The sequence below is a fragment of the Tachyglossus aculeatus genome, chromosome 2, assembly GCF_015852505.1.
Source record: "Tachyglossus aculeatus isolate mTacAcu1 chromosome 2, mTacAcu1.pri, whole genome shotgun sequence".
NCBI classification, from domain to species: Eukaryota; Metazoa; Chordata; class Mammalia; order Monotremata; family Tachyglossidae; genus Tachyglossus; species Tachyglossus aculeatus.
Genome location: NC_052067.1, coordinates 536,286 through 563,350, shown reverse-complemented (window position 1 = coordinate 563,350; position 27,065 = coordinate 536,286). Strand labels below are relative to the sequence as shown.

General features: G+C 50.1%; 1 protein-coding gene across 2 annotated transcripts in view; it reads left to right on the top strand.

Annotated features, from left to right (window-relative positions):
• KRIT1 (KRIT1 ankyrin repeat containing) overlaps window positions 1-27,053 on the top strand; it is a 33,877-nt gene extending 6,824 nt beyond the window's left edge. The window contains exons 1-18 of one of the 2 annotated variants that reach the window (XM_038760782.1): window positions 219-235; window positions 324-400; window positions 3,388-3,518; window positions 5,012-5,171; window positions 6,272-6,364; window positions 7,886-8,015; window positions 9,329-9,572; window positions 9,818-9,933; window positions 10,167-10,310; window positions 14,325-14,481; window positions 15,498-15,605; window positions 17,458-17,614; window positions 19,778-19,929; window positions 21,218-21,384; window positions 21,996-22,083; window positions 23,756-23,968; window positions 24,761-24,877; window positions 26,478-27,053. In XM_038760782.1, coding sequence (XP_038616710.1) covers window positions 3,417-3,518; window positions 5,012-5,171; window positions 6,272-6,364; window positions 7,886-8,015; window positions 9,329-9,572; window positions 9,818-9,933; window positions 10,167-10,310; window positions 14,325-14,481; window positions 15,498-15,605; window positions 17,458-17,614; window positions 19,778-19,929; window positions 21,218-21,384; window positions 21,996-22,083; window positions 23,756-23,968; window positions 24,761-24,877; window positions 26,478-26,546 — 2,217 coding nt within the window. In that variant the 5' untranslated portion in view covers window positions 219-235; window positions 324-400; window positions 3,388-3,416 and the 3' untranslated portion in view covers window positions 26,547-27,053. Of the gene's footprint in view, window positions 1-218; window positions 236-323; window positions 401-3,387; window positions 3,519-5,011; window positions 5,172-6,271; window positions 6,365-7,885; window positions 8,016-9,328; window positions 9,573-9,817; window positions 9,934-10,166; window positions 10,311-14,324; window positions 14,482-15,497; window positions 15,606-17,457; window positions 17,615-19,777; window positions 19,930-21,217; window positions 21,385-21,995; window positions 22,084-23,755; window positions 23,969-24,760; window positions 24,878-26,477 lie in introns of those variants that run through there. The other variant, XM_038760773.1, reaches the window with a different exon arrangement.
• Window positions 27,054-27,065: the final 12 nt, after the last annotated feature.

The following is a 27,065-nucleotide window of genomic DNA, read 5'->3' as shown; positions in this document are numbered from 1 at the left end:
CCCACTGTTGGGTAGGGACTGTCTCTGTATGTTGCCAATTTGTACTTCCCAAGCGCTTAGTACAGTGCTCTGCACATAGTAAGCGCTCAATAAATACGATTGATTGATTGATTGATCCCACATGGGGCTCACACTCTTAATCCCCATTTTACAGATGAGGCACAGAGAGGTGAAATGACTTTGCCTAGAGGGTCTTCCGCAAAGGAGCCTGGTTGGAGCCTGGTGCACTACTCTTGTCAGTGAGGAAAAGCTCCCTACATTGGGTTCACAGCCAGTGGCACTGAATTCATGTCACAAGCCATTTTTCTCTCTTCTCTTTTCAGGGCAGTTCAACGTTAGTGAACGATTCAGCCTCAAGAGCCTCAGGACGGGACTCGTCCCCCAAGAGCCCTAAGAGCGGGTAAGGCAGGAACTACAAAGAGAACCAACTGCAACCCTTCCATCCATCCGACTTGTGGGGAGTTGGACAGACACAACAATAATCATGATGATAATCCACTGTGGTATTTGTTAAGTGCTTAGTACGTGTCAAGCATTGGATTAAGTGCTGGGGTAGGTACAAGTTAATCAGTCACCCACGGTCCCTGTCCCACAGGGCCTCAGAGTTATCTCAGTAGAAGGGAGAACAGAAATTGAATCCCCATTTTACAGGTGAGGAAACTGAAGCCCAGAGAAGCGAAGCAACTGGCCCAAAGTCAGTGTCAGGCAAGCGGCGGACCTGGGATTAGAACTCAGGTCCTCCGACTCTCACGCCTGGGCTCTTTCCCCTAGGCTCTGCCGCTTCTCATGGTGGCTGAGGATTGACTGGCGAGAAGGAAGCCACTGTGCCAGGAATTTAAAATGAGAGTAAGGCTGCCATTTTAAAAAGAAGTTCCTCAGACGCATTCTGTGCACGGGCAGAACTCTCCTTCTCCTTGTCATAGTCTGTGAGTTTCAGAAAAACCGTGTGAATTCCAAAGGTGCGGAAGGCAAGGTCTTTGGAGGGCCTGGTCTTCTCTTCCAATAGCCACCAACTACCTGACTGGGAGAAATGACTCTTCCTCTGTTGGCCTCTTTTTTCTGCAGCCAGTCCTCTGGAAGTGAGAGTCTCCTTTTCTGGATGCGGCCTGTGTTTCCAGGGCAGGAGGGGGGGAATCTTTCTGCCATCAGCTATTGTAAAGGTCCTCCCAGGTGGCCAAATGGTTCCAGGGAGGGTAAAGGGGAGAAGGAAGAGGGAAGAGACAGCATGGCGTATTGGCTAGAGCACAGGCCTGAGAGTCAGGAGGACCTGGGTTCTAATCTCAGCTCCACCACTTGTCTGCCGATATAACCTTGAACAAGTCGCTTCACTTCGCTGTGCCTCCGTTACCTCATCTGTGAAATGGGGGTTAAGACAGTTAAGTCCCATGTGCTTAGTGCAGCACCTGGCGTATAGTAAGGACTTAACAAATACCATAAAAATAAAAAGACAGACCACAGTCTAGACTGTAAATAACAGAGATGGGCACTTTGAAGAGGATTTCAACAGACATTGCCCAAACAAATGAGACTGAATGTAGCAAAGAAAAATTGTGGTCACGTATCAAGAAACATTCTGAAGTGTCGGACTGTTCCTCTCTAAGAGCGTTTGTGAAATATTCTGTCTCCATTTGCTGGCACTGGCAGTGGGAGGTAAGAGAGGAGCGGTAGATATGAGAAAACGTGAGGGAAAAAGAGCCCACGACTGAGCGGGGCTGGCCTGAAGCCATAGTGGCCCTGTGAAATGAGCAGAGCAGGGAGGTGGGACTTCAGCAAGGGGCCTAGGCAGCTGAGGTGGGATGTTCTGGGTGGGCCCAGAGAACTGAGAAGATATGACCAGATGGGTAGGGAGAAGGAGAGAAAGATGAGCTCTTTCTTACATACAAGTTCACTTTGCGCATCACAGCTAGTTCAGAGCAAATCAGTGCTCTAGGCCCATACATTTCTGGGAACTTTGGAACACGGACAGAAGCATTAGTTTAGAAACTACTGTCTGACTAGAAAATTCATTTCTCCTGTGTCACACGTGGGCAGGACTAGGCTTTCATCTCTTTGTAATCAAACTCATTCTCACATCACAGTTTCTAACACTATGGAATTCGGCTATTTGGCGCGGGAGATAACACCGCACACCCGATCACTGGTGGAAGAACTGAAAAGCCATCCCGCTGTCGGTCCACCAGACTCTTGAGTATTCCCGGGTGCATCTGATCTTAGGATGAATGCCGCAGTGGGTCGGCTCATCTGCCCATGCCAGATTGGGTGTCCTCTAACACTCAAAATGGCACTGTGGATGCTAGAAACAAATCGGGCCCTTCACTAATTCAGTGCGGAGAAGGAATCAGGCAAACTCTCATTTTCGGCTTCCTGGCGTGCTAGTGCAGTACATCTTCCTTGCCCTGGAACGCATAACTATGTTGGCATCGGGATTGGGAGGCTGAGACTGTGCTATTACTCACCCCAGCCCCACAAGACTTATGTAAATATTCTTGTACTCTACTCTGTCCTCTGTCTCTAATCTATTTTAATGGCTGTTTCCCCCTGTAATTATAATAATAGTAATGATTGTGATGTGTGTTAAGTGCTTACTATTTTCTAGGCACTGTACTCAGTGCTGGGGTGGATACAAGCAAATCGGGTTAGACCCAGTCCCTGTCCCACGTGGGGCCCACAGTCTCAGTCACCATTTTACTGATGAGGTAACCGAGGCACCTTGTGGGCAGGGATCACAAGGAAACTCCTTGTGGGCAGGGATCACGTCAACCAACTCTATCGTACTGTACTTTCCCAAGGACTTAGTACAGTGCTGTGTACAAAGTAAGCTCTCAGTATAGTAATATTAATTGATAACAATAATTGCGGTATCTTTAAAGTGCTTATTTTCTGCCACGCACCAACACAGCGACTGGTCGGACACAGTCTCAGTCCCTCACGGGGCTCACAATCCAAAGGGGAGGGAGCACAGGTATTTAATCCTTCTTTTACAGATGAGGACACTGAGGCACAGAGACGTTAAATGACTTGCTCATAGTGCCAGCAGGCCAGAGGTGGAGCCACGTTCAGAACCCTGATTTCCAGGCCTGTGCTCTTTCCAGTGCCATGCTCCAAAATTGTATTCAAAATCAGGTAGCCACCACTCGGGCCTTCTGAGAAGAGCCTCTAGACTGTAAGCTCATTGTGGGCAGGGAATGTGTCTGTTTATTGTTATAGTGTAATCTCCCAAGTGCTTAGTATAGTAAGCGCTCAATAAATACCATTGAGTGAATTTTGTAGACACAAAATAAGGATTCAAAAATGTTGTTAATGAGCCAATGAGTGACTAGGTTGTTGGAAGTTTTACTTTCCAGCTGCATGGTAATTATGATTTCCTCTTTGTTTTACCCTCCTAAGAGTCGTTTCCAAAAAGAAAAAAGTCAACTATGGGTAATCCAGCCAACCTAGAAGATGCGTACGTCGCTGTGATTCGCCCAAAGAATGCTGCCAGTCTCAATTCTCGGGAATATCGAGCTAAGTCTTATGAAGTAAGAATCCTTTAAATTGTACGGTTTTTGCTCCAGTGGAACCGTGAGCTGCAGTTGTGACTCCTCGCGTCCAGACCCTCAGGCTCATCCAGTGTGATGGTTCAGAGCCAACCGCCAATTTTCTCCTCCTCTTCCCGACGCCTGCCAGTCTCGTGACCTCTTTGCTGTCCCCCTAAGATGACTAAGCGCTTAGTACAGTGCTCTGCACACAGTAAGCGCTCAATAAATACGATTGATGATGATGACAGAAGCCCCCTTTGCCCCTGGTGGAGGCCAGGAATCCAAGAGAGCCTAAGGCCTGGCCCACCCCAGCCCCACCTCCTCCTCCCTGGCAACTCCCAGTTTGGGGCCTAGCAATTCCAGTCCTTTGTGCCGTGGTTTGCTTCCTAGGACACAGAGCCGTGGGGCCTGTCCAGCCTCGTGCCAACCTCGCCCGGCCTGGGCTCTGGGGAGGCACAGATGCTGAAATCCCAACTAATCAGCAGCAGCAGCAGCTTCAGTAATGGAGGCTGCGAAGAATGCCTCACAAAAGTTTTTGAAATTGTCATATTAGGTTTTATTTCTGCATCTCCTGTCAGCTGACGTCAACTGATGGAAATGCAGTTTTTCGAGACTCTTCTATTCCGTGTCAGTTTTTCTTCTTTGGCACTGTGTCAGCTCATTGTGGACAGTGAATGTGTCGACCAATTCTGTCAAATTGGACTCTCTCCACTGTTTTGTAACTGCGCTCCGTGCGCAGTAAGCACTCCACTTGAGAAATACGTTCGATTGATTGTATTATCCAAAAAGCACCCCAGAAGAAAACAAGTGGTTTTGGTGACTCTCTAAAATCACCTTTCGCCTCACCAGTTGCATGATGCTTGTTACGTCACCACTGGGTTACATTGCTGGTTGTTGTATCATGGTGATGGGGGCATCTCATTTGTAAATTTGATAAATGTGGATTGGATAGGAGAGGTATGCTTAGGGCAGCTTATCTGCTGAATTACCCCAATTACCTGTGCAAAATTAATCTGTTCCTCCTAGGGTTGATTTGCTAAAATAAATTACAGAACATCTCTATCGAAACCAAGAAAAATACCACAAAATGACCAGTCTAAAGAAACATTTTTGCTTTGTTTTTTTTCCACAGTGCTGTTGACACAAATCCAGCTTGCATGTGAACATATTTTCTCTTTCTTCGGTTTTACGTGATAGTATCTGTTCAGCTAATTCAGAAGAGATCAGCTAATGGTGCCTCCAATATTCAAAGCACCCAATGTTCTTAAGGTTGCCCTTCGTCTCCTCTCCAGTGTGTTGGGTTTTTTTTCTGTTTTTTTCCAGAGTCCCATCATCCCCCCCACCCCCACGCCTTAGGGGCCCGAGACACCCTCCCGAGTGGCAGGGCAGCTTATTTTGGCCAGTCAGCCCTGGTTTGCCTTTGTCGGTCTTCATTCGCCGGGAGGGGTTTGTTTCTTTTTACGTACCTTTCTCTTCCTTGTTTTGCTTTCAAGATTTTATTGCTAGAGGTTCCTATTGAGGGGCAGAAAAAAAAGAGGAAAAAGGTTTTGCTGGAGGCCACAGTCCAAGGAGGCAGTGAACTGACCCAGGGAATTTTGGATTACGTGATCGAAAGCACCAAGCCCATTTCCCCAGGCAATCAAGGAATCCGAGGTAGGAACCTGCTCTTTTTCTTTCACTGGATGGCCGGAACTTGACGGCTTTCTTTGTGAATAGTTTGATGTCCGTCTCCCCCATTTGTCTGGAAGCTCCTTGGGAGCAGGAAATGGAACTTCTTTGTTTTGTCTTTCCGAAGGGCTTAGTATAGTGCACTGTGCCAAGTCGGTGCTCAACAAATGCTGCTACTATTAACCCTTTTCTCTAAAAAGGAGAGCTATAGTAGCCGTTGGGCAGTCTCTGGGCAGTGCTTGGCTCCCTGCAGTAGCTTCACCCAAGGCCTGACCCCTCCACGTTCCAGAAAACAGAACAGCGGGAACTCAGGGAATGAAGTTGAGTGACTTTTCTCAGTGCTCCAGAGAAACATGGATTTGCATCCTTGCAGCACCTCTTTTGGAAGTAATTTTGTGAAGCACTATTTAAAGGAGGCTGTAGCTCACACCTTATTTTCCCTCTGGGAGTGCCTAGCTGAATTATAGGAGGTGGGCAGTGTTTGTGCACAGCCCTAGATACAGAATGCTATATGCTTTTATCTGAAGTAATTAGGAAATTTATAAAGTGGTTATTGAGTGTCGAACACTTTACTAAGCTCTGAGATAGATACAAGATTATCAGAGGGAACAGGGATTTGATCCCCACTTTATCCATGAGGAAATGGTAGCCCAGAGTCCAGTGCCCAAGATCAAACTGCAGGCAGTGGTAGAGCTGGGACTAGAACCCAAGTCTCTCCATTCCCAGTCCCAGGCTCTTTCAACCAGGCAACAGGGTTATACCACTCTTCTTCAGGACGCTCATGACCAGTGTTAATTAACTGAACTTTCACATTCCCTTGGGAAGTAGCAGTTCATGACAGGAAATAAATGAGTTTCCCAGCTCTAGAAGGGAGAAAGTTCAGGCAAATTCTGGACTTTCTGGTTTCCCATTTTATGTTTGACTTGTATCCTTCGAAGGATTTCTATCCTGGTGGTTCTTTCCTCTAGGCTATTAGCTCGTTGTGGGCAGGGAATGTGTCTGCCAACTCTGCTGTATTGTACTCCCCCTAGCACATAGTACAGTGCTCAGTAAATACCATCGATGACTGATGACTTCTTTTGTAGGGAAACGAGTAGTATTAATGAAGAAGTTTCCTCTCGATGGAGAGAAGGCAGGCCGGGAAGCATCGCTTTTCATCGTCCCGTCAGTCGTCAAAGGTACTGTTTGCAATCTGTCTTCCCGCCTTCCCATCCGTTTTTTAGCAGTAATGGCCCTGCCCAGGGGTCTAGGTTGGGATCCCTCTCCGGCTGGTTGGGGGTGGCACACTGTAGCGAGGGGCAGGGAGGGATTTGAAGGGAGAAGAGGACTGGCATCAGAGAGCCACCATTTGAAGTCTTCTCAGTCCTGACTGGAAATTCTCAGGACTTCTCAGAATCGTGGGGTGAGGAGGTCTGAGAACTGGGCTCTCACAGTGAAGAGAGAGGGAGAGAGTGAGTGAGAGAGAGAGAGAGAGTCGGGGGGGTAGGAGGGGGGTGTCAGTGTGTCTTCTCCCCTTTTCCCCTCCCATGGAGAGGATCCCCACAGCCTATAAAACAGGTCTCACCCCTCTAGACTCCAGAGGTGCCCTGGAGCAGCCTGGATCTTTAGTGAAAGAGCTGGGGCCAGGACAGAAGAGACTCCAAGGGCAGGTGACGGGGAAGGCAGAGCAGATCCTGGAAGGGGCCTAGGAGGAGGAGACCTTCGATCAGAGGGGCCCAACATTGGCATTATGTTTGCCAGCAAGGTCCACCCAGGGGCAGCTCAGACCCTTGATTCACCGATCGAACGAGGGAGGCAAGGAAATGGGAGATGGAGAGATGGATTGGTGAATAAATTAGCAACCGAGTAAGTAGAGCCCATCAGGTGCTATGGACATAGCGCCCTGGCCACTGGGAATCTGTAAATGGGGATGGAGGGGGCAGTTGGGAGGTTTCAACCCGAGGAGAAGAAGATTAATCCGGAAGGCTTCCAGGAAGAGGTGAGATTATAGGAGGGCTTTGAAGTTGAGGAGAGCGGTGGCCTGGCTTTTTTGAAGGAGAAGGAAGTTTTAAGCCAGGGAGAAGTTTTGCTGTGGAGAAGTGTCCAGGGTGGGCGGGGAGGGGTGGCTGGAGTGGGCAGATCAGTAAAGGAAGAAATCTAGAAGTTGGGGCCGAACCAATCTGCAGGCCAGATTTTGGCCATCCACTGGCTCAACTGGGAACAGGAAGGGCTTCGTCTCCACTCGGCTCCGGCTTGTGGGGAAAGACCAGGTGCCGAGACCAGGCGATCCCAGAGGGAGAGTAACCCATAAAGTCGGGGGCATTGACTAAGTAAGTCTGACGGTCTGGGAAACACTGCCGAAGCACAGGCAGTGATTCCCTGGCCCACAGTGGGCTGCCGGTCTGGGGCAGTGGCACATGGGGAAAATCAATGGTCAAATCTGTCCAAACCAGTAGAAGCAGAAGACTTAGAACAACTGGACTATTTAATGGCAAAAAAAGAAGCAATCCTGAATTGTACAGTCCTCGGATTCCTCGTCATTCAGACAAAAATCAATTCTGCTAGCTCTCAAACAGTCCGAACACATCATACTTACTTGGACCATTATTAACCGTGACCTAGGCGTCACAGTTTCCACACTTGTGCGGTGTCGGTTTGGACGCAGAAGTCCGTTAGACTCTTTCAGCACCTGACCACGGCATTTCCCTTCTGCTTTTCAGATAACACAAAATATACCTACAGTCCAGGATGCCCAGTTTTCTATTGCTTCCAGGACATCATGAGAGTGTGTAGTGAATCCAGTTCTCACTTTGCTACCCTCACGGCAAGAATGCTCATCGCCTTGGATAAGTAAGCGATGCTATAACCGATGTAAGAGACAGGGCCATAGCTCAGTCTGAAACAAGGAGCCTTTGCAGGAAGAACAGCCCTAGAGGTGAGGGGCTGTGAGGGTAGTGACCAATCCATCCAGAGGCTGGAAGTGGAAAACCTCCAACACCTTATTTGCTTGATTTGCCTTGGGTTATTTTTGGGCGTGGGCGGTTTTAATGGTATTTGTTAAGCGCTGACTATGTGCCAGGCACTGTACTAAGCTTTGGGGTAGATACAAGATAATAAGGTTGGACACAGCCCCCGTCCCACATTGGGCTCACAGTCTTAATCCTCATTTACTAATGAGGTAACAGAGGCGCAGAGGAATGAAGTGACGTGCCCCAGGCCACACAGCAGGGTAGTGGCAGCTCTGGGTTTAGAACCCAGGTCCTGTGGCTCCCAGGCGTGTGTCCTTTCCATTAGGCCACGCTGCTTGGCAGTAGGTGGCATGGCACTATTCCAGAAGTCAGAGCCCCTGGGTTCAGTGGACACATCTGTCATCATCAATCGTATTTATTGAGCGCTTACTGTGTGCAGAGCACTGTACTAAGTGCTTGGGAAGTACAAGTTGGCAACATATAGAGACAGTCCCTACCCAACAGTGGGCTCACATCTGTCATGGGCCCCACTCTCGTAGTTCAGTCTACCTTGGTTTTCCCATTGCTAAACAAGAGGGACCACCCACCTGAAACCCCGGCGGTTGGGTGGATTCATCAGGTGACATCTGGAAAGCCCTTGGTACTTTTTGAAAAGAAGGTGTTATTTGTAATTACGTAACTCTGGGTGGTCATGACATGAAAAAGAGGAAGATTTGCAGTGAGCTTTAAGAAATTCTGAGGGCTGTAGCCGACCTGGAATTGTCTATTAAATCGTGTCAAACATCCCCTGACACGGGCATTGAGTTCCCATGAAGGCGCTTTGCTTGTGTTAAGGTAATAATAATAATGGTATTTGTTAATCACTTACTATGAGTCAAGCACTGGTCTAAGCACTGGAGTAGATACAAGCCAATCAGGTTGAACACAGTCCCCGTCCCACATGGGGCTCACAGTCTTAATTCCCATTTTTCAGATGAGGTAACTGAGGCACAGAGAAGTGAAGTGGTTTGTCCAAGGTCACATAGCAGACAAGTGGCAAAGCCGGCATTAGAACCCAGGTCCTTCTGACTCCCAAGCCCATGCTCTATCCAATAGGCCGTGCTTCTTCCCCGAAGAAGATGGCCTCCTCAAGTAGGGTAAGGGGGTTCACTCACCTGTCCCCGTGAGCCAGCCAGTCCACGTCCTGTCTTGCAGGTGGTTAGATGAGCGGCATGCCCAGTCCCATTTCATCCCAGCCTTATTCCGGCCCTCTCCCTTGGAGAGGATTAAAAGTAACGTCACCAACCCGGCGTACGCCACCGACCCCGGGCCGACGGACAGCGCGCTGCACATGGGCTACAGTGCGCTAGAAATAAAGAGCAAGATGGTGGCCCTGGAAACCGCGGACACGTGTATCTACAACCCCCTGTTTGGCTCCGACCTCCAGTACACCAACAGGGTAAGAGCCAAGTGGGCCTTCAGCAAGCCTCCAAAATGGAAACAGTCCTCTCCAAGGTGGCTCACAAATCAAAGCTTAGATTTCTTTTTTATTTTTCCCCGTGGATCAGTATTTTCTTGTCCGCCTCCCTCGACGTGCCTTTACACCCGGAGGTACATCTGATAGATTCCGTTACTGTGGAAACATTGATTTGTTTGGACATTTTGAGCAGAGTGTCTAGACTTCGGGACCTCTTTTCTCTTCAGGTGGACAAGGTGGTGATCAACCCGTACTTTGGGCTTGGTGCTCCAGATTACTCCAAGATCCAGATTCCCAAGCAGGAAAAATGGCGGCGCAGTATGAGCAGTGTCATGGAAGACAAGTACCGTTTGGCTTTTAGTACACTGGCCCCTCCCTTTTCCCCAGTGGTGACACTAGAACGTAGAATACCTCTCGGTGGCTTCTTAGGGCAATGAGCGAGGGAAGCGGCCACGCGTAGACCTGTAGGAAGCAGCCGGGGCTGGAGTTGACATTCTGGGGATGGGTGTCTTTGTGGGTGCAAGGATCTGTTTTGCATCGCGTCTTCATCACCACCATGTTTCTCGTCCTCCCCAGGGAGCGCCAGTGGGTGGATGACTTCCCCCTCCACCGCAGTGCCTGCGAAGGGGATTCGGAACTGCTGAGCCGACTGCTCGATGACAACTTTTCAGTCAACCAGTTAGACAGTGACCACTGGGCGCCGATCCACTACGCGTGCTGGTGGGTGGCTTTTCTCATTCATTCATTCAACCAGTCGTATTAATTGAGTGCTTATTGTGTGCAGAGCACTGTACTAAGCACTTGGGAAGTACAAGTTGGCAACACGTAGAGACGGTCCCTACCCAACAGTGGGCTCACAGTCTAGAAGGGGGAGACAGAGAACAAAACATGTGGTCAGGTGTCAAGTCATCAGAATAAATAGAGGTAAAGCAGATGCACATCATTGACAAAATAAATAGAAGAGTAAATATGTACAAGTAAACAGAGTAATAAATCTGTACAAACATATATACAGGTGCTGTGGGGAGGGGAAGGAGGTAGGGCGGGGGGATGGAGAGGGGGAGAGGGAAAAAGGGGGCTCAGTCTGGGAAGGCCTCCTGGAGGAGTTGAGCTATCAGTAGGGCTTTGAAGAGAGAAAGAGAGCTAGCTTGGCAGATGTGCGGAGGGAGGGCATTCCAGGCCAGGGGGAGAACGTGGGCCGGGGGTCGACGGCGGGACAGGCGAGAACGAGGCACAGTGGGAGGTTAGTGGCAGAGGAGCGGAAGGTGCAGGGTGGGCTGGAGAAGGAGAGAAGGAAGGTGAGGTAGGAGGGGGCGAGGTGATGGACAGCCTTGAAGCCGGGAGTGAGGAGTATTTGCTTGATGTATAGGTTGACTGGTAGCCACTGGAGATTTTTAAGTAACATGCCCAGAGTGTTTCTGCACAAAGGTGATCCCGGCAGCAGCGTGAAGTATAGACCGAAGTGGGGAGAGACAGGAGGATGGGAGATCAGAGAGGAGGCTGATGCAGGTCGTAGTTGATGTTCCGAGTTCTTGGGGAGCTGGTCCAAATCCGCTCCATTCAGCCGAGGGGGAAGTGGGTCCATCCACAGGGCAGACAGACCGAGGACTGAGCCAGCTGGAACAGAGAAGAGAGAGGGCAGCCTCAAGGGCTGAAAACTGCCAGGTTGAGAGAGGAAAGGAAGGGAAAACTAGTGAACTGAGCTGGCCGAGAGCGGGCCAGGTGAGGAGAAAAAGAGGAGGTGGAGTGGAAAGGGAGAGGCGCTGGCTAATCCCATCTAGGCCATGTATTTTTATTGATAATGGTGATAATAATAGTTGTTTTGTTGAGCGCTGGCTATCAATCAGTCATTAGTATTGGAGCGCTCACCGTATGCAGAGCAGTGTACTAAGCGCTTGGGAGAGTACAATTCACTGCAGTTGGTAGACATGTTCCCTGCCTACAAGGAGCTTACAGTCTAGAGGGGAAGACAGACATTAATATAAATAAATTATGGATATGTACATAAAGGCTGTGGGACTTAGGGTAGGGTGCATAGCAAGTGCTTAAAGGGTACAGACACACTCTACTAAGTGCTTGGGAGAGTACAACATAACAGTCAGTAGACATGTTCCTTGCCCATAACGGGCTTACAGTGTAGAGAGAGACTGGCACCTTGTGTTCAGTGCCTTGCTGACATTAACGATCGCGTTGGATAATCCCAAAGCTGGAATTTGGACACAACTGTGTAAAGGGAAATTTAAAGCCAAGCGGTGTTCAAAAACGAGCTGTAAATCTATCAGAGTTGATGAGGTTTTTCTATTTTTTATGAGTTTTGTATTAAAAACGCTCTCTAACTTTGGCAGCTGTTCTCGAAGTAAGTAGAGCCTTGGGTGTTTGATCTCCTGTGTTACAAGGGAGACTTCGGGCTAGAGGATCCTAAACCTTATTTCCAGCTTCTGCTGTCAAAGGCAGCACAGGAAACGATCATCTTTTTCCCTTCTAGAACTTTGTGCTTGTCTTTTCTCATTCTTTTGTTTCCCCTCATCCTCCAGAATACTCTCCAGCTCCTTGAGGTTTTGTTTGGGTGCCTTTGAATCATAATAATAATTGTGGTATTTATTAAGCACCTTTTCATGGTATTGGTAAGCACTTACTCTGTATCGAGCACTATTCTGAGCCCCTGAGGTAGATACACGTCAATCAAAGATGCCTCATTTGAACCGAAGTAGTGTTCTACAAGGTTGGGTAGGTATAGATAATCAGGTCGGATCCCATCCCTGTCCCAGACGGAGCTCAGTCTAAGAGAGAGGGAGAGCAGGAGGAAATTGAGGCCCAGAGAGGTTAAGCAACTTGCCTAAGGTCACACAGCAAACAGGCCAGTGGCAGAGCAGGATTAGAACCTGGGCCTCCTGATGCCCAGCCATGTGCACTATCCACTAGACCACTCTGTCCCTCCCAGCAAACTCCAAGAAGCCTTTGAGGCTTCGGACTCGAGCACCCGCTAGACTCAATTCTTCGGTTGTGGTCACTCGCCCCAGAAGCCAGCAGGCTGCACTCTCCGGGGCTCCCCTGGGCCTGGGGCCGAGAGGATGGGCCTGGGGAAGCCTGGGGCCCGGCAACAGCACCTGCTATGGTGGCTAGAGGTGGCAGTGGCTCCTTGGGCCAAGGTGGCGACCAGTGGCCCGGCTTAGATTTTTGTCTTTTTCATGGTCCCTAGGGTCTCTGGGAAAAATCGTTTGGCCCTTAATCTGTCCCTTGGGGTGAGAATTCCACTCTCTCTGAGTGCTCAGCCCTCGGGGGTCTGGGAAGGATTTGAGACCCTTTGCAACTGCAGGCAGAGCACTTTCCCAGATTGTAGTCCCTGAGCCTGAGAGGCTGCTTCCTTCTCCAGCCGTTGGCTTCTCGACTACCCAGAGCTGGCAGAACTGGGGGTCAAACTGGGACCAAATCTGAGATTTAGATTCAGTGCCCTCCACTAGTGAGGTTGAACAGGGCCGGGCAGTTCAGGGGAGGAGAGCAGGAGGAGCCCGGCCACAGTGATCCCAGCTCAGAGCCAGAGGATCCGGGGCCACAGCGATCCCAGCTTTGGGCTCATGGAGCCAGAACTGGCCCTGCTGGAGCGGTGAAAAGCCTGGAAGCTGCTCCTAGAGCATTAATGGCCACAGCTGGCACAGTTTGGTGAATTTACTGGGTTTGTTTTATCATCCTCTTCCTTCCTCGGGGGTCATTTTCCTCTCCTCACCCTGTCCTGCACCCCACCGAGGCTGGAAGTCCTCTTAGGAGCTGGGAACTATGTCCGAATTGTCGTCCCCAGGCCTGCCAGGGAAGGAATGCCCAGCACATGCAGTTGGTGGGATTGAGAAGTAGGCAGACACCTCCCTCACTCCCCCAACTACTCCTGGTGAGAGCCCAGAGCAGAAGTCACAGAGATGGGTGGGAAGGGATCCTGGAGAAGCCGAGGTGCCAGGGTTCCCAGTCCTGTACCCATGCAGTTTTTCACGGGACACCCGTGAGCACTCAGTTCTCCTAGCGTGCCAGGAAAATTCACATGGTGTCACGCCATCTGTGGCTACCACATCCAAATGCACACACACAACCATTTCTTCTGCCACCCTCCCGCACTTCGTCCAGACAGTCAGACGTTGGGTTGATGGAAGAACGTTCCCTGATTCCACCAACTGGTGAAATCAAGTGTTTGGGTGGAAATGAAGATGTTTTTATAGTAGCATGTTGTTTTTTTCTTGGTGTTCCCCAGTGGGTATCACCTTGTGTTTGGGGCTCTTTCTATCCCTTTTGAAGAGAGGTGAAAGCCCGTATCCTAAGCCAGAATTCCACTTCTGGGCCTAAGCTTCATGACATAGGGCCTGGAAAACCTTAGAAATCTTTAGCATGTTGCCTAAAGGTGAAGGAGTCTGGCCTAGTGGAAAGAGCATGGGCCTGGGAAACAGAGGACCTGGGTTCTAATCCCTCTCCGTCACTTACCTGCTGTGTGACCTTGGGCAAGTCATTTGACTTCTGTGGATGTCAGTTCCCTTATCAGCAAAACGGGTATTCAGTACCTGCTCTCCCTTCTCCTTAGACTGGGACCTGTTTATCTAGTATCCATACCCCAGAACTCGGTATAGTGCTTGGCACATAGTAAGTTCTTAACAAATACTATCATTATTATTTTTATTTTATTATTATTATTATTTGAGCTATAGACTCTTTTTATATCTCTCTTTTCCCCACTCGGCCCTTCCTTTTCCATAGGTATGGGAAAGTGGAAGCCACTCGAATGCTGTTGGATAAAGGGAAATGTAATCCAAACCTCCTCAACGGACAGCTTAGTTCTCCTCTTCATTTTGCTGCTGGAGGAGGGCATGCTGAAATAGTGCAGATCCTGCTACAACACCCAGAAATTGACAGAGTAAGCGGTTCTTCTTGAAGTAAAGCATGGGCCGTACATATCCCTTCATATCCCCCGGGACCTGGGGAATTGTAAAGCCGTTGACATGATGGTGATTGGCAGTCAGGTTCCGAGATGCCACAGCTGCACGGGCCTGGGCGGGACCGTGGCAGGTCAGGGAGGGGAAGGAGGTGCGAGCCGAGTGGCCGCCGGGAGCTGGTCAGCGGCCCCAGGACCACTCTGTTGGTGGAACGGGCGAGAGGAGAACCGGATCATTTAGCCCCAGGGAGCGCCCAGAGGTCTGGGAGTTCGAGGCGGCAGCTGGGGGAGACCGGACTGTCAGAGGTGACAGCGGGAGAGGAGAGCTGGTGGTCAACAGATGGTGTGTGTAGCCAAGAGGAGGGTGGGGATAGGAAAGGGTAGGGGAGCAGGCACCAACCCGGTTTTGCCACACCTGGAGCACTCCAGAGGGGAAGCCCAGCTTCGTGGCCTCTCCCCTGAGTGTCCCAGTGAGGTCGTCAGGCCTCAGCCCGGCCAGTGACCTTGAGGCCTACGGCTCTGATGGCTCCTCCGGCTCCGTGGCGTGAGGACCCTGTGTAGCGGGAGAGCTTTTGGGGAGGCTGGGTGGCTCCCCCGAGAAGTCCCTATGGTGGATAGGGGCCGCTGAGGCAGGAGTCCGGAGTCAGAAAGGCGTCTGGGGTCTGGACCCCACCAGGGCTGCTCAGGCAAAAGCACCAGTGCCTGCCTCTGGCAGCCCCCAGGATCCGGGCTCTGGCCGGGGAACCAGGTCTGTGTGTGCTTTCTGGAAACCTAGATTCAAAGCAAAGAGCAGGAAATGCAGCTTACGGAGAAGCTGTGGGAAGGGAGCCAGAGAGCCCGGGTTTCCTGGGCCAGTGGGGGAAAGAGCACCATCCCCTCCCAGCACATGGTCAAAGTCCCTCTGCCAGAGATTGCTGATTCTCCCGAAATCAGAGGGGGAAAGGACCTTTCTGCCAGCTAGGACAACTTGATGTCTGACTTTCTGTTCATGTTTGCAGCACATTAGCGACCAGCAAGGAAGATCTCCATTAAACATCTGTGAAGAGAGCAAGCAGAACGAATGGGAAGAGACGGCAAAGCTGTTGAAGGAATCCCTGAATAAACCTGTAGGAGCTGGGGTCTTTCCACTTAAAAAGTCCTGGCACTCAGGCCAGAAGTTCAAGTCAGGGGAGGGGGAGGTGAAGGGAACGGTGGCCACTGGGTCTTTTAGTCTGATGCCCATTGCCTGGGCACTGGTAGGCTACAGCGTAGGTGCGAGCTTTGAATCCAGAAACCCAAAGATGTCATTAAACTGTGTCCCTTAACAATCAGGGGGGTACTTAGCTGCCTTCTGGGAAACACTCCTCCCAAACCTTTCAATATTGACATGCCCTTCCAATTTCCTACTTCATTCATTCATTCAATGGTATTTATTGAGTGCTTACTGTGTGCAGAGCACTATACTAAGTGCTTGGGAAGTACAAGTTGGCAACATATAGAGATGGTCCCTACCCAACAGCGGGCTCACAGCCTAGAAGGGGGAGACAGACAACAAAACAAAACATATTAACAAAATAAAATAAATAGAATAGTAAATATGTACAAGATCGTGTACAATAGTATAGTAAATATGGTAAATAGTATAGTAAATAGACAATAGAATAGTAAATATGTACCTACTTGATTGTGGTACTCTACTCATTGGGATTTTTATCACCTGTTTTTCCATCTGTGGTACTTTTGGTCAGCAGGTGGGACCTAGGGAAGGCATTATTGTCCTGGATAATATTTCCTCTGAGATATTCCCGTAGACCTCTATTTTGAGGGAACCAATTAAGAGTGTTTCCCATGTAGGAGAGCTACTCTTCTAGGCTAAGTTACATTTCAAGGGCAGTTCACTCTCTCGATGATGAGTGGCCACGGTGGACAGTGGGAGAGGGACGCCCCTCTGTTTTAGTGGCAAGATCATAGACTAAATGGTTCTGGTTCCGGTGGCTTAGGGCAGTAGTGCTTAGTACAGTGCTGTGCACACAATAAACACTCAATAAATACCACTGATAGGTGGCTGCCATTTTTCTACCCAGTGTTGGAGTTGCTCGTTTGGGCCTTGCCACCCCTGGGCTAAGGCAGTACCCTCTGGCAGGTCCTCTCCCCGCTTGCTTCTCCAAACTGTGGGTGCAGCTGGTCCCCCCCCACCCTCCCCAAAGGGTATAAAGCCTGGGGCCTTCTGTCGTTTCCCCCGCTCCCACTCCCCAAGCCACCGGCCTTGACCCCGGTGGTTTCCCTCAAAGAACACTTTTCCCCTCGGCCTTTTGAGCGTCCTCTTCCACTCAGCTTGCTATGGCTAGGATAGTTTTCCTCCACGACCCCCAGAGTGGGGGTGTCTTCATCTTGGGGGCTTCCAGCCCTCCACCTGCTGCTTTCATGATTCCACTGGTCGGCCCACCTTCGCCTTAACCAGTCAATCAATGGATGGTATTTATCGAGTGCTTACAATGTGCAGAGCGCTCTACTAAGTGCTTGAGAAAATTCAATATAATAGAGTTAGTGGACATGTTCCCCTTCTTTCCCTCAACCCCCCACATCCACTCTGCTTTAGCACACCTGCCCTTGGCCAGGTGGTTCTACCATCCTGCCCTGGTTCATCTCATTCCCACCTCCCAGAACTGTGCTAGGGCTGCCCAAAGTCCAGGAATGGCACCCCTCCCACCCCAACCTCCATCCCCTCTCTTCCCACAGCCCTTCCTCAGTCGACCCCACCCTTTCCTCTCCAGTCCTTCTGGTCATTAACGTACTCTGACCAAGCCCATGGTGATCATATCTGAGTTTGGCTTGTTTAGGATCAGGCCCCCCCTCGTTTATTCGGTCACATGCCTTCCAAGGACACGTGTGGCACCCAGCCCCGCGGGCACCCCCCACAAGCCCTGCCCAAGGGCCAGGCAGGGCCCATGATGCAGTGCCTTTTTTGGTCCGGCACAGTACGAGAAGGTGCGGATCTACCGGATGGATGGGTCATACCGCTCGGTGGAGCTGAGGCATGGCGGCAACACCACGGTCCAGCAGATCATGGAGGGCGTGCGCCTCTCGCCAGAAACCCAGCAGTACTTCACCATCTGGATCTGCTCCGAAAACCTCAGTAAGAGAGCCCCGCTTCTGGGAAACGGTCCCCCTTGGCTTCTTTCGTCACCATGGAGGGATTATGGTTTCTGTGTTCTCTTGGGCCGTCAGTCCACCAGTCAGTGGTATTTATTGGGAGCTTAACGGGGTGCAGAGCACTGTACTCTTTTAGACTGTGAGCCCACTGTTGGGTAGGGACTGTCTCTATATGTTGCCAACTTGTACTTCCCAAGCACTTAGTACAGTGCTCTGCACACAGTAAGCACTCAATAAATACGATTGATTGATTGATTGTACTAAGCACTTGGGAAAGTACACTACAACAAAGCTGGTAGACGTGATCCCTACCCACAAGGAGCTTATGTTGTCATAGCCCATAAGCCTAAAATGACCCCTGCTGGTTTTCGTTGGGCCTTTGGGCCTCTGTTCCACACCCCCGTTCTGTTTTTTTCTTTGCTTCAGATAATAATAATGGCATTTGTTAAGCGCTTACTATGTGCCGAGCACTGTTCTAAGCTCAGGGGTAGATACAAGGAAATCAGGTTGTCCCACGTGGGGCTCACAGTCTTAGTCCCCATTTTACAGATGTGGTAACTGAGGCACAAAGAAGTCAAGTGACTTGCCCAAAGTCACACAGCTGATAAGTGGCGGAGCCGAGATTAGAACCCACCACCTCTGAGTCCCAAGCCCGTGCTCTTTCCACTAAGCCACGCTGCTTCTGAAATGCACTATAAAACCCAGAGACAGCCCATGCCGTGGATTTTTGCGGTTGCAGCTCGCCCAACTAAAAAAGTGATGTTTTAGCTGCCTCAATCTTGCTTAGAAAACCAAGACAAACCAAGGATAAATTTCCAACAGTGCATAATAACGATGATAAAAATCAGGCTATTTATAAAGTGCTTACTATGTGCTCAGCCCTGGGGGGAGATAATGGATTATCAGATCAGACACTCCCTTTCCTGCCAGGGGCTCACCATGTGAGAGATATCTTATCCTCATTTTACAGGGAAGGAAGCTGAGGCCCAGGGAGGCTAAATGACTTGCCCAAGGTCACCCAACAGGCCAAGTGGCTGAGTGGGACTGACTGGAACCTGGGTCTCCTGCCTCCCAACCTTGGGTTCTGGCCACTAGACTGCTAGTCCACAGCCCTTCCCTCCGCAGCAACCCCAGCCTCCCTCCTGCCTAGTCCTACTGTGACCCCTGGACCCTCCTTTCTCCAAAGTACTTTTCACTGTTGTGCTTTATGAGACCCAGGGGTTTTCCCAGGTAAAATGGGTTCAAATAGAGCTTTCTTTCCTCTTCTTTTTCCCTTCATCCTGTCTTGGTCTTCTCTTCAGGGTAGTCTGTAAACTTCACTGAGGGCAAGGATCGTGTCAGCCAACTCTTTGGGGTTGTAGTCTCCCAAGTGCTTGGTCCAGTGTTCTGCACACAGTAAGCACTCGTAAAGACCATCGGTGGATTCAAACTCTGAAGGTGGCTGAGCCGTCTTGTGGCCACCAGTGATCTCACTTTCCAGTCAAGATCGGCCAGGGCCCTGCACTGCTGATGGCCCAGCCCCAGCCGGCACTCCCCTGCTTTGGCCTCTTCCCCTCACCTCAAAACCTCTGGCCCTTCTGTCCCCTGCCCCCCCAACTTTGGCAACGTGAGGGGTCTTCCTGTAGCAAGCCCTTCCCCACTCCAGCGCTTAGAACAGTGCTTTGCACATAGTAAGCGCTTAATAAATGCCATCATTATATTATTATTTTGAAGTGACATTGACTCTTAAGCAGCTGTACTTTAAATTTGAACCGTGATATTTACATACTGTGAAGTCGAATTCGACCCTTGATTTGTGCTAGCAATTGAATGCCCCATTCTAATAATAACAATATGGCATGTATTAAGTACCTACAATATGCTAAAGGCTGGGGTAGATATAAAGTTGTTAGACTGGACACAGTCGATCCATCTTATGCCCATTTTACAGAGGAGGAACCCAAGGCCTAGAGAGGTGAAGGGACTTAGCCAAGATTGTGCAGCAACCCTGTGGCAGAGCTGGGACTCCAGCCCGGGTGTCCTGACTCCCAACCTGGGGCGCTTTTACTAGGCCCCGCTACCTTCCCGAAGGGCGTGGGATTCAGATGTGAGCCTGTCCCTGTGTGGTTTTCAAGTTCTCCTTCCTCACTGAGAGATGTTTTTCCAGGCCTGCAGCTGAAGCCCTACCACAAACCCCTGCAACACGTTCGCGACTGGCCAGAAATCCTTGCTGAGTTGACCAACCTGGATCCACAGAGGGAAACGCCCCAACTTTTCCTGAGAAGGGATGTGAGACTTCCTCTGGAAGTGGAAAAAAAGGTTTGCCTGAAAATCCTACCGACCACTAGCCCTAGATAGGATATGATCCCCATCCATCTGCTCTGGCCCAGTGGGAAAGCTGTCCGCCCCACCTCTCCTCCCCCTCCCCTTGAGTGGCCTACCCCTGGTCTCTAGGCTCTCCCCAGGTTCGTTCATTCAATCGTATTTATTGAGTGCTTACTGTGCCCGGAGCACTGTTCTAAGCGCTTGGGAGAGTACAGTATAACAATAAGCAGACACATTCCCTGCCCACAACGAATTTACAGTCTACAGGGTCTTTAGCGGCTGTCTAACATTTGAAATCTCACCCATGTCCGGCTGACTCTCGCCAGGGTAAAGAGTAACTGCACAAGGGGAGAGAGGCTGCAGGGGAGAGGCCCCCGGAGGAGGGGAGATTGGGGAGAGCAGTATGCAAGCACAGTGGTCTTTTTGTTCTGTCCCGCTCTGTATGGTTCCTGGTCAGGGAAGGGAGGGGATTGGGAAGAGGGAACAGAAAAGCACCTCCGCTCAAGCTCTTGCCCTTCCAGGCCTGTGCTGTGGCCCTCACTGGGGACGGGTAGCTTCCCTTCAGAAAATGAGAACGGGGAGAGAGGGAGCGTCTCAGCGGACAGTCACTGAAATCACAATTTAACACCCATCTGCGTTGTGAGTTGCAGAGCGGTGAGTGGCATGAGCAATCTGTTCGGCTCTGCCCACTTGGCTACCCGGACTAGGTGGGGCTCAAGTAGTGTATTTTGGGGTGCATAAGCTAAGACACTCCTTTGTAGGTGTTGGTGGTGGGGAGGTGACTCCAGGACTAGGGCTTCTCATGCCCTCCCCAAGCTCTCTCCAGAGTTGACTCCCCTGCTTACCCTAACAGCAGGTCTGACTAGCCCAGGGACTTTGCCGATCCAACCAGCTCGCCACTAGATAACTGAACTGGAGTACAGTTAGTAGGCTTAGTACAGTGCTCTGCACACAGTAAGCGCTCAATAAATACGATTGATTGATCGATCGATCGATTGATTGATTGATTGATTGATTGATTGGAGTCAGAGCCCCGGGGATGCCCTAGGAAAGCCTGCTGTGGTGGGTCTTTTTCCCTTCCCTTTAGGGGTACTCTGATCTAAGCCTCCTTCCCCCCAACTCCCCACAATGAATTCGTCATTCATCCCACGAGCAAGACACTCTGAAGCCGTCAGTAAAGCCTGGAAAGGGCTGTGCTCCCATTGATTAGGCATGGAGGGTGTTGGGGGGCTCCAGAAGAGAAATGCAGTATAATAACAGCCTTATTCTTTTCCCTTTGAAGATCGAGGATCCACTCGCTATCCTTATTCTCTTCGACGAAGCCAGATATCACTTGCTGAAAGGCTATTACACGTCTCCGGACGCCAAGCTGATAACTCTGGCCAGCCTGCTGCTGCAGATAGTCTACGGAAACTATGAGAGTAAAAAGCACAAGCAAGGGTTCCTGAAGTGAGTCTACCAGTTTAGAGTCCAAAACCTTTTTTAGGAAAATGATCCAGACAAAAGAGGGAAGTGTAGATGGGAGCTGGGAGAGGCTGGAGGCAGCGAGGTCTGCGAGGAGGAGGCTTTCCTTTAGGGCCGTGGCTGTGGTACCTCCCCCCTGACGCTCGTTACCAGTCCCTAAGGGTGATGGGGGACCACGCTTGCGGCCCTCGCCCGGCCAGGTCTAGCCCCCGGGACACTCACTGGTTCGGTGGCTGGCCCAGGGGGGCTGAGGTGTCGCACCCCTGGGATTGGCTTCTAGACTGTGAGCCCACTGTTGGGTAGGGACCATCTCTATATGTTGCCAACTTGTACTTCCCAAGCGCTTAGTACAGTGCTCTGCACACAGTAAGCGCTCAATAAATACGATTGAATGAATGAATGAATGAATGAATTGGCTCTCTGAAACCTGCTGCTTTGCCAGCTGACATCTTCACCCCGAACGGAACGATTAGCCTCAGCGACTCCTTTCAGACAATTTCCAAGTATCGGTTTGACAGCTCGTTTGGGGACTCGGGCGGATTAAAACAGATTAGAAATGGCTCATTTAAAGATTATGTTGGGGTTTGTATTTTCAGCGAAGAAAATCTCAAATCCATAGTGCCCATTACCAAGTTGAAGAACAAGGCGCCTCACTGGACCAACAGAATCCTTCACGAGTACAAGGTGAGCCTGCTGAGCCCACAGCTGAGCAGAAATGCCGTCACTCTCACTCAGACCCTCAGTCATTTCCCTCTTCTTTCTGGATCCTCCCCTGGTTCCTTGATACTGTTCTTAACATTAACAGCACTCTTAGAAAGGAGACAGGGTTTCACTGGGTGAGTATTCAATTCTGACAGATTTACAGTCCTGGAAGCCACAGCAAAGGCAGTGGATAACAAATATAAGTTTAAAGGGACTTAATGAGAAAAAGAGGCCTTGTTTTAACAAATTCTAGGTAAAGTATAAGAAATAAGTTTCTTGGGATTCACAAAGTGTGTCAATGACTCAAATCTAGCAGGAAATCCAAGATAAATCCTATGTCCAAGAGCAGTCAAATGTTCTGGGGCTCTAAAATCCTCAGGGGATTTCTGAAGTGCCAAGGCCACACCGAGTTCTTATTTGGGTTGCCTTGATTTTACAGCACCAAGAAGCTGCAGAAATGGATCTGAACTTCACAAGTAATTTTCTTCCACATCAGTAGATCGTGAGGTCACTCAGAAAAGTCTGGTGGCTTTCCTGTGGTTTTTGCGTCTATCCGCCCAGTAAATGAATTTTCTGGCAAAAACACAAGGAGATTCTGAGGAATGACTCATCCCAGACAGCGGTTGTTCAGTGATCGGGTGGCCACTGCTACTCAAGGTGACAGAACCTCAACCCGCATCAGAACAACTAGGGCTAATTCATCTAAAAAGCAAAATCCCTGAACTCTCCAGAATTGATATTGTCCCGGTCATTGTCCGCAGGTGAGAGAGAGCTCCTACTTGCATCTTTTATTTGTTCCCTGAGCACCCAGTTCAGTGCTGTGCACCCCAGAGGAGCCCAGCCCTGCTCTTGCTACTGAGGGGGTGGGGTGGGGGGGGAACCAGAGGAAACAGGGATGGGATGCCCTGGTGGCAGGCTCTTCTAACCCTTCATTTCGTAACTGTGTTTGATTTGATTCCAACTGTGTGGCCGATAATGTATCTTGGAACAGTAAAATGGCTGCAATCCTCCCGGGGGAGTGAAGCACGTTTGGAACAACCTGATCAGAAAGTACGGTCTGGGTCAGGTCCTTTATAAACAGGTCAGCAACCCTCTCCAAACCATTGGCTTATTGCTGGAACGAGGAAAACGTTTTAGTTTTTGGTTTTTGTCATTTTTGCCAAGTAGAAGAGGGGTGCTTTTAAAGTGTAAATTCTTCTCATGGACCTTCCCCTATAATATCCTAAAACATCAGTGGCTCCTAGAAGGAATAAAAGAATTGCAGAGTGAATATTTAATTCATGACTGTTGCCTGTTAAAGTCATTCAATCAGGAATTTTCCTGAGTTCCTACTGTGTACAAAGTACTGTACTTGGTACTTGGGCGAGAGCAGCAGTTATTAGGCACAGTCCCTGCCCTCAGGGAGCTCTCAGTCTACTTGGTTCAGAGCACTATACCAAGCACTTGGGTGAGTATAGCAGAATTAGTGGACCCAATCCCTGCCATCATGAAAAGCCTACATGGCAGGGGAGGTGGACCTGGAAATAAGTAAAGCCATAAGTCAACGGGACACGAGTATTTTCAGTGTTCGTTTTGAGGGAACTCTGTCTTTTAAGGCTGGTTTCATTTGTATGAATGAGCTCTCATTGCTGCTCTGCTCTTCTTTTGCCTTCAGAATCTCAGCGCAAGTGAGGGGGTCAGCAAGGAGACCCATCACCATCACCTCCAGCGGATGTTCCTGCAGAACTGCTGGGAAATTCCAACCTACGGGGCGGCTTTTTTCACAGGACAAGTGTTCACCAAGGCGACCTCCAGCAGCCACAAAGTCATCCGCGTGTATGTGGGCGTGAACGTGAAAGGGCTCCACCTCCTCAACATGGAAACCAAGGCAGGTCCCTTCGACCCCAGGCCCCCCATCCACCTCTGCTGGTGGGGCATCCATCCAGCAGTGAGAAACTTAAGCCCCCAGCGAGGAGCTTGGGGATTTCTCACCATTCAGAATCCCAGTCATTCACTGCCAAGGTCCTGACCCAATTCCTGAGGCCGAAGCCTTAGTTAATGGCGCCGTGACAGTCTCCTCGGGGCTCGGCGGCAGGCTGGAAGGCCCAGTGGCAACCCCGGGTGTGGGATGGTACAGCTGTCAGATCATGTGGGCAGGGAATGTGTCTTCCAACTCTGTTGTATTTCCCCAAGCGCTTAGTACAGTGCTCTGCACACAGAAAGTGCTCGATAAATGCACCTGATGTTGTGATGATGATGATTAATAATTGGAGTATTTTGTTAAGCTCTCTATGTACCGAGCTCTTTGCTAAGTAAGCGTTGGGGTAGGTACCGTCAATCAGATCGGATACAGACCTTGTCCCACACAGGAGTTCACAGTCCAAGAGGGAGGGAGAACAGAGACTGAAGTCCCCATTTTAGAGTTGAGGAAGCTGTGCCCTGAAGAAGTGAAGTATTTGGCCAAGCTCACACACGAGTCAAGCCAGAATTAGAACCCAGATCTCCTGACTTCCGGGCCCGTACTCCTTCCACCAGGCCGTGCCACTCCTCTCCGCCAGCTCAGTTTTACAGCGCGTTCACCCTGTCCTGAGAGAAACCATAGGGCCATGACTTAGCAAGGGCGAGAAAAGTCAGTGGTGATAACAAGTGTCCGTTCTGGTTTATGTCTCCTTTCTCGCAGACGTTACTCATCAGCCTAAAGTATGGTTGCTTTATGTGGCAGTTGGGAGATGCCGATACCTGTTTTCAAATTCATAGTCTGGAAAACAAAATGAGCTTCATAGTGCACACCAAACAGGTAACTTTGCCTTCCCTGTTTCCTTTCTCTCTGATCCGGCAGGCTCTCAACCCAGTCCTTAGCCCCATCCTTCCCAAGTAAAGTGATTCGCTCGTTCCATACAGCTTTCTCTTCCACAGGAAACACTTGACTTGTGGTCATGACCTTTTACTGGTTCATGTCTCAATGAAATAGCCAAAACCCCAGGCGGGGAGGCAAGTCTTTCCGAAGCGCAGCACACTCGGTCAGTCCTAGCTGTCGGTATAAACCCCTTGGTTGGAAGTGCTGTTCAGCTTTCCTTCCTTCAAGTTTAGAATGAGTGCCTGTATAGAGAGAAACCCCTCCTTCTGAAAGACCCACCCTTGGGGCAGACCAACCTCTTGGGCCTCCGAGTTTAGAATGAGCTTCAGACCCTGACTTAGCTCAGTGCCAGGTGGCAGAGGAGAAGAGAAAATTGATTCCTGAGCTGATTTCCTGATCCCATCGAGAAGCAGCGTGGCTCAGTGGGAAGAGCACGGGCTTGGGAGTCAGAGGTCATGAGTTCTAATCCTGGCTCCTCCACTTGTCAGCTGTGTGACTTTGGGCAAGTCACTTAACTTCTCTGGGCCTCAGTTACCTCATCTGTAAAATGGGGATTAAGAATGTGAGCCCCATGTGGGACAACCTGATTACATTGTATCCCCCCAGTGCTTAGAACAGTGCTAGGCACATAGTAAGTGCTTAACAAATACCATCATCATCATCGTCATCATCTAGGCAGCGACCCCACAGTGCAGACATCGGTAATTGATCCCTTCTCCAACACCCCACGTGTCAATCAACAGATGGTACCTACTGAGTGCTAGGCACTGAACTGAGCACACCGGGGGCAAAATCCACATTTCCTTCGCTCAAGGAGCATGCACTGTAATTGGGGGAGGCAGACAAAAATGAAGTGCAGAGAGCTGAAGCCAGAGGAAGAACAAGTTTACAGCAAGAAGAGAGGTATGGGAATGGGTGCGGCAAGGGAGGTGGTCCTGAGAGACCACAGCTCCAGCTTTAACTGTCGTCACCCACCCCACCAGGCTTCTGGCCACTCTCCCCTTCCTGCTTCCCAAATTTCCACTCAGGCTTAGGGGGTCCTGAGACTCCATTGGGGAGCCAGGGCCGTAGTGCCAGAGGCTTGAGAGGGCCCGGGCAGTGGCAGCCATGGCACGTGCTGGAAGCCAGAGAAGGGGAAGGCAAAGCTACCCTTCCTACTGTGCCCCTCCCCCTGCAAGAACAAGGGCCCGTGGGCTCCGAGGCCCGCTTTGGCCGCAGACCACACGAGAGGAACTGCAAACCCACGCATGGGAAAGGTAGTGGCGGGGGCTCGAAGGTGGCTTTATCCTGGCTGGCAGTGAAGGGAAGCCCCCTTTGCTGCTTGGCCGGCAGGGAAACCCAAAGCGGGGTCCCAGGGCCAGCGGTCCAGGCCTATGGGCGACCGAGCCCCCAGAGAGACTCTGCCCAGGGCTTGGAGAGTGGAAGGATCTGGTGCCCTCAAACCTCCCCGCGTACCCAACATTGGCGTATCGGTGCTCACCGGGTCCCGTGACGGACGTGCCTTGTGCCGCTTTGCAGACGCCTTGTTTTTGTGTTGCAGGCGGGCCTTGTGGTACAGCTCCTCATGAAGCTGAACGGGCAGTTGATGCCCCCTGAAAGGAATGAATGAATTCAGTTCTCCAACCCTCAAGTATTATCCGGATAATCTGACTGGGTTTTCACTGAGAGAGCTCATGGACTATCAGCTTTGTAGAAATGTTCCATTTTTGTATTGTTTTATGTTGTACAGGATCTGCATTTTTAAAAAACTGGAATATGCCAGCTATTTTTATATGATAATATTCTCTTTGCGCTCTTCTCATTTTTGAGATAAACATGAAATTGTTTGTGTTAAGAAGTGTGTTAGACGTAGTCAAGAAAACAAAACCCAGTGAGTTTTGGGACAGCCGAGATCCTTCAGGCCCCGTAATCGACCTGAGAGCCAGCCAGTGCTTTGGTAGATTTCTGTAGGTTAGGTTCAGGAGCTAATGGCAACTAGACTTGCTTTATTGACCACATGTCAAACCATCAGCAGGGTGGCTCAGAGCGATTTTATTGGCTGTAAATCTCTGAAAATGTTGTGCAACTGTTTTAAGACTCACATTAAAACTGCTGGTTCTGAGGCTTTTCAGGTAAAGCAGCTTGGTCT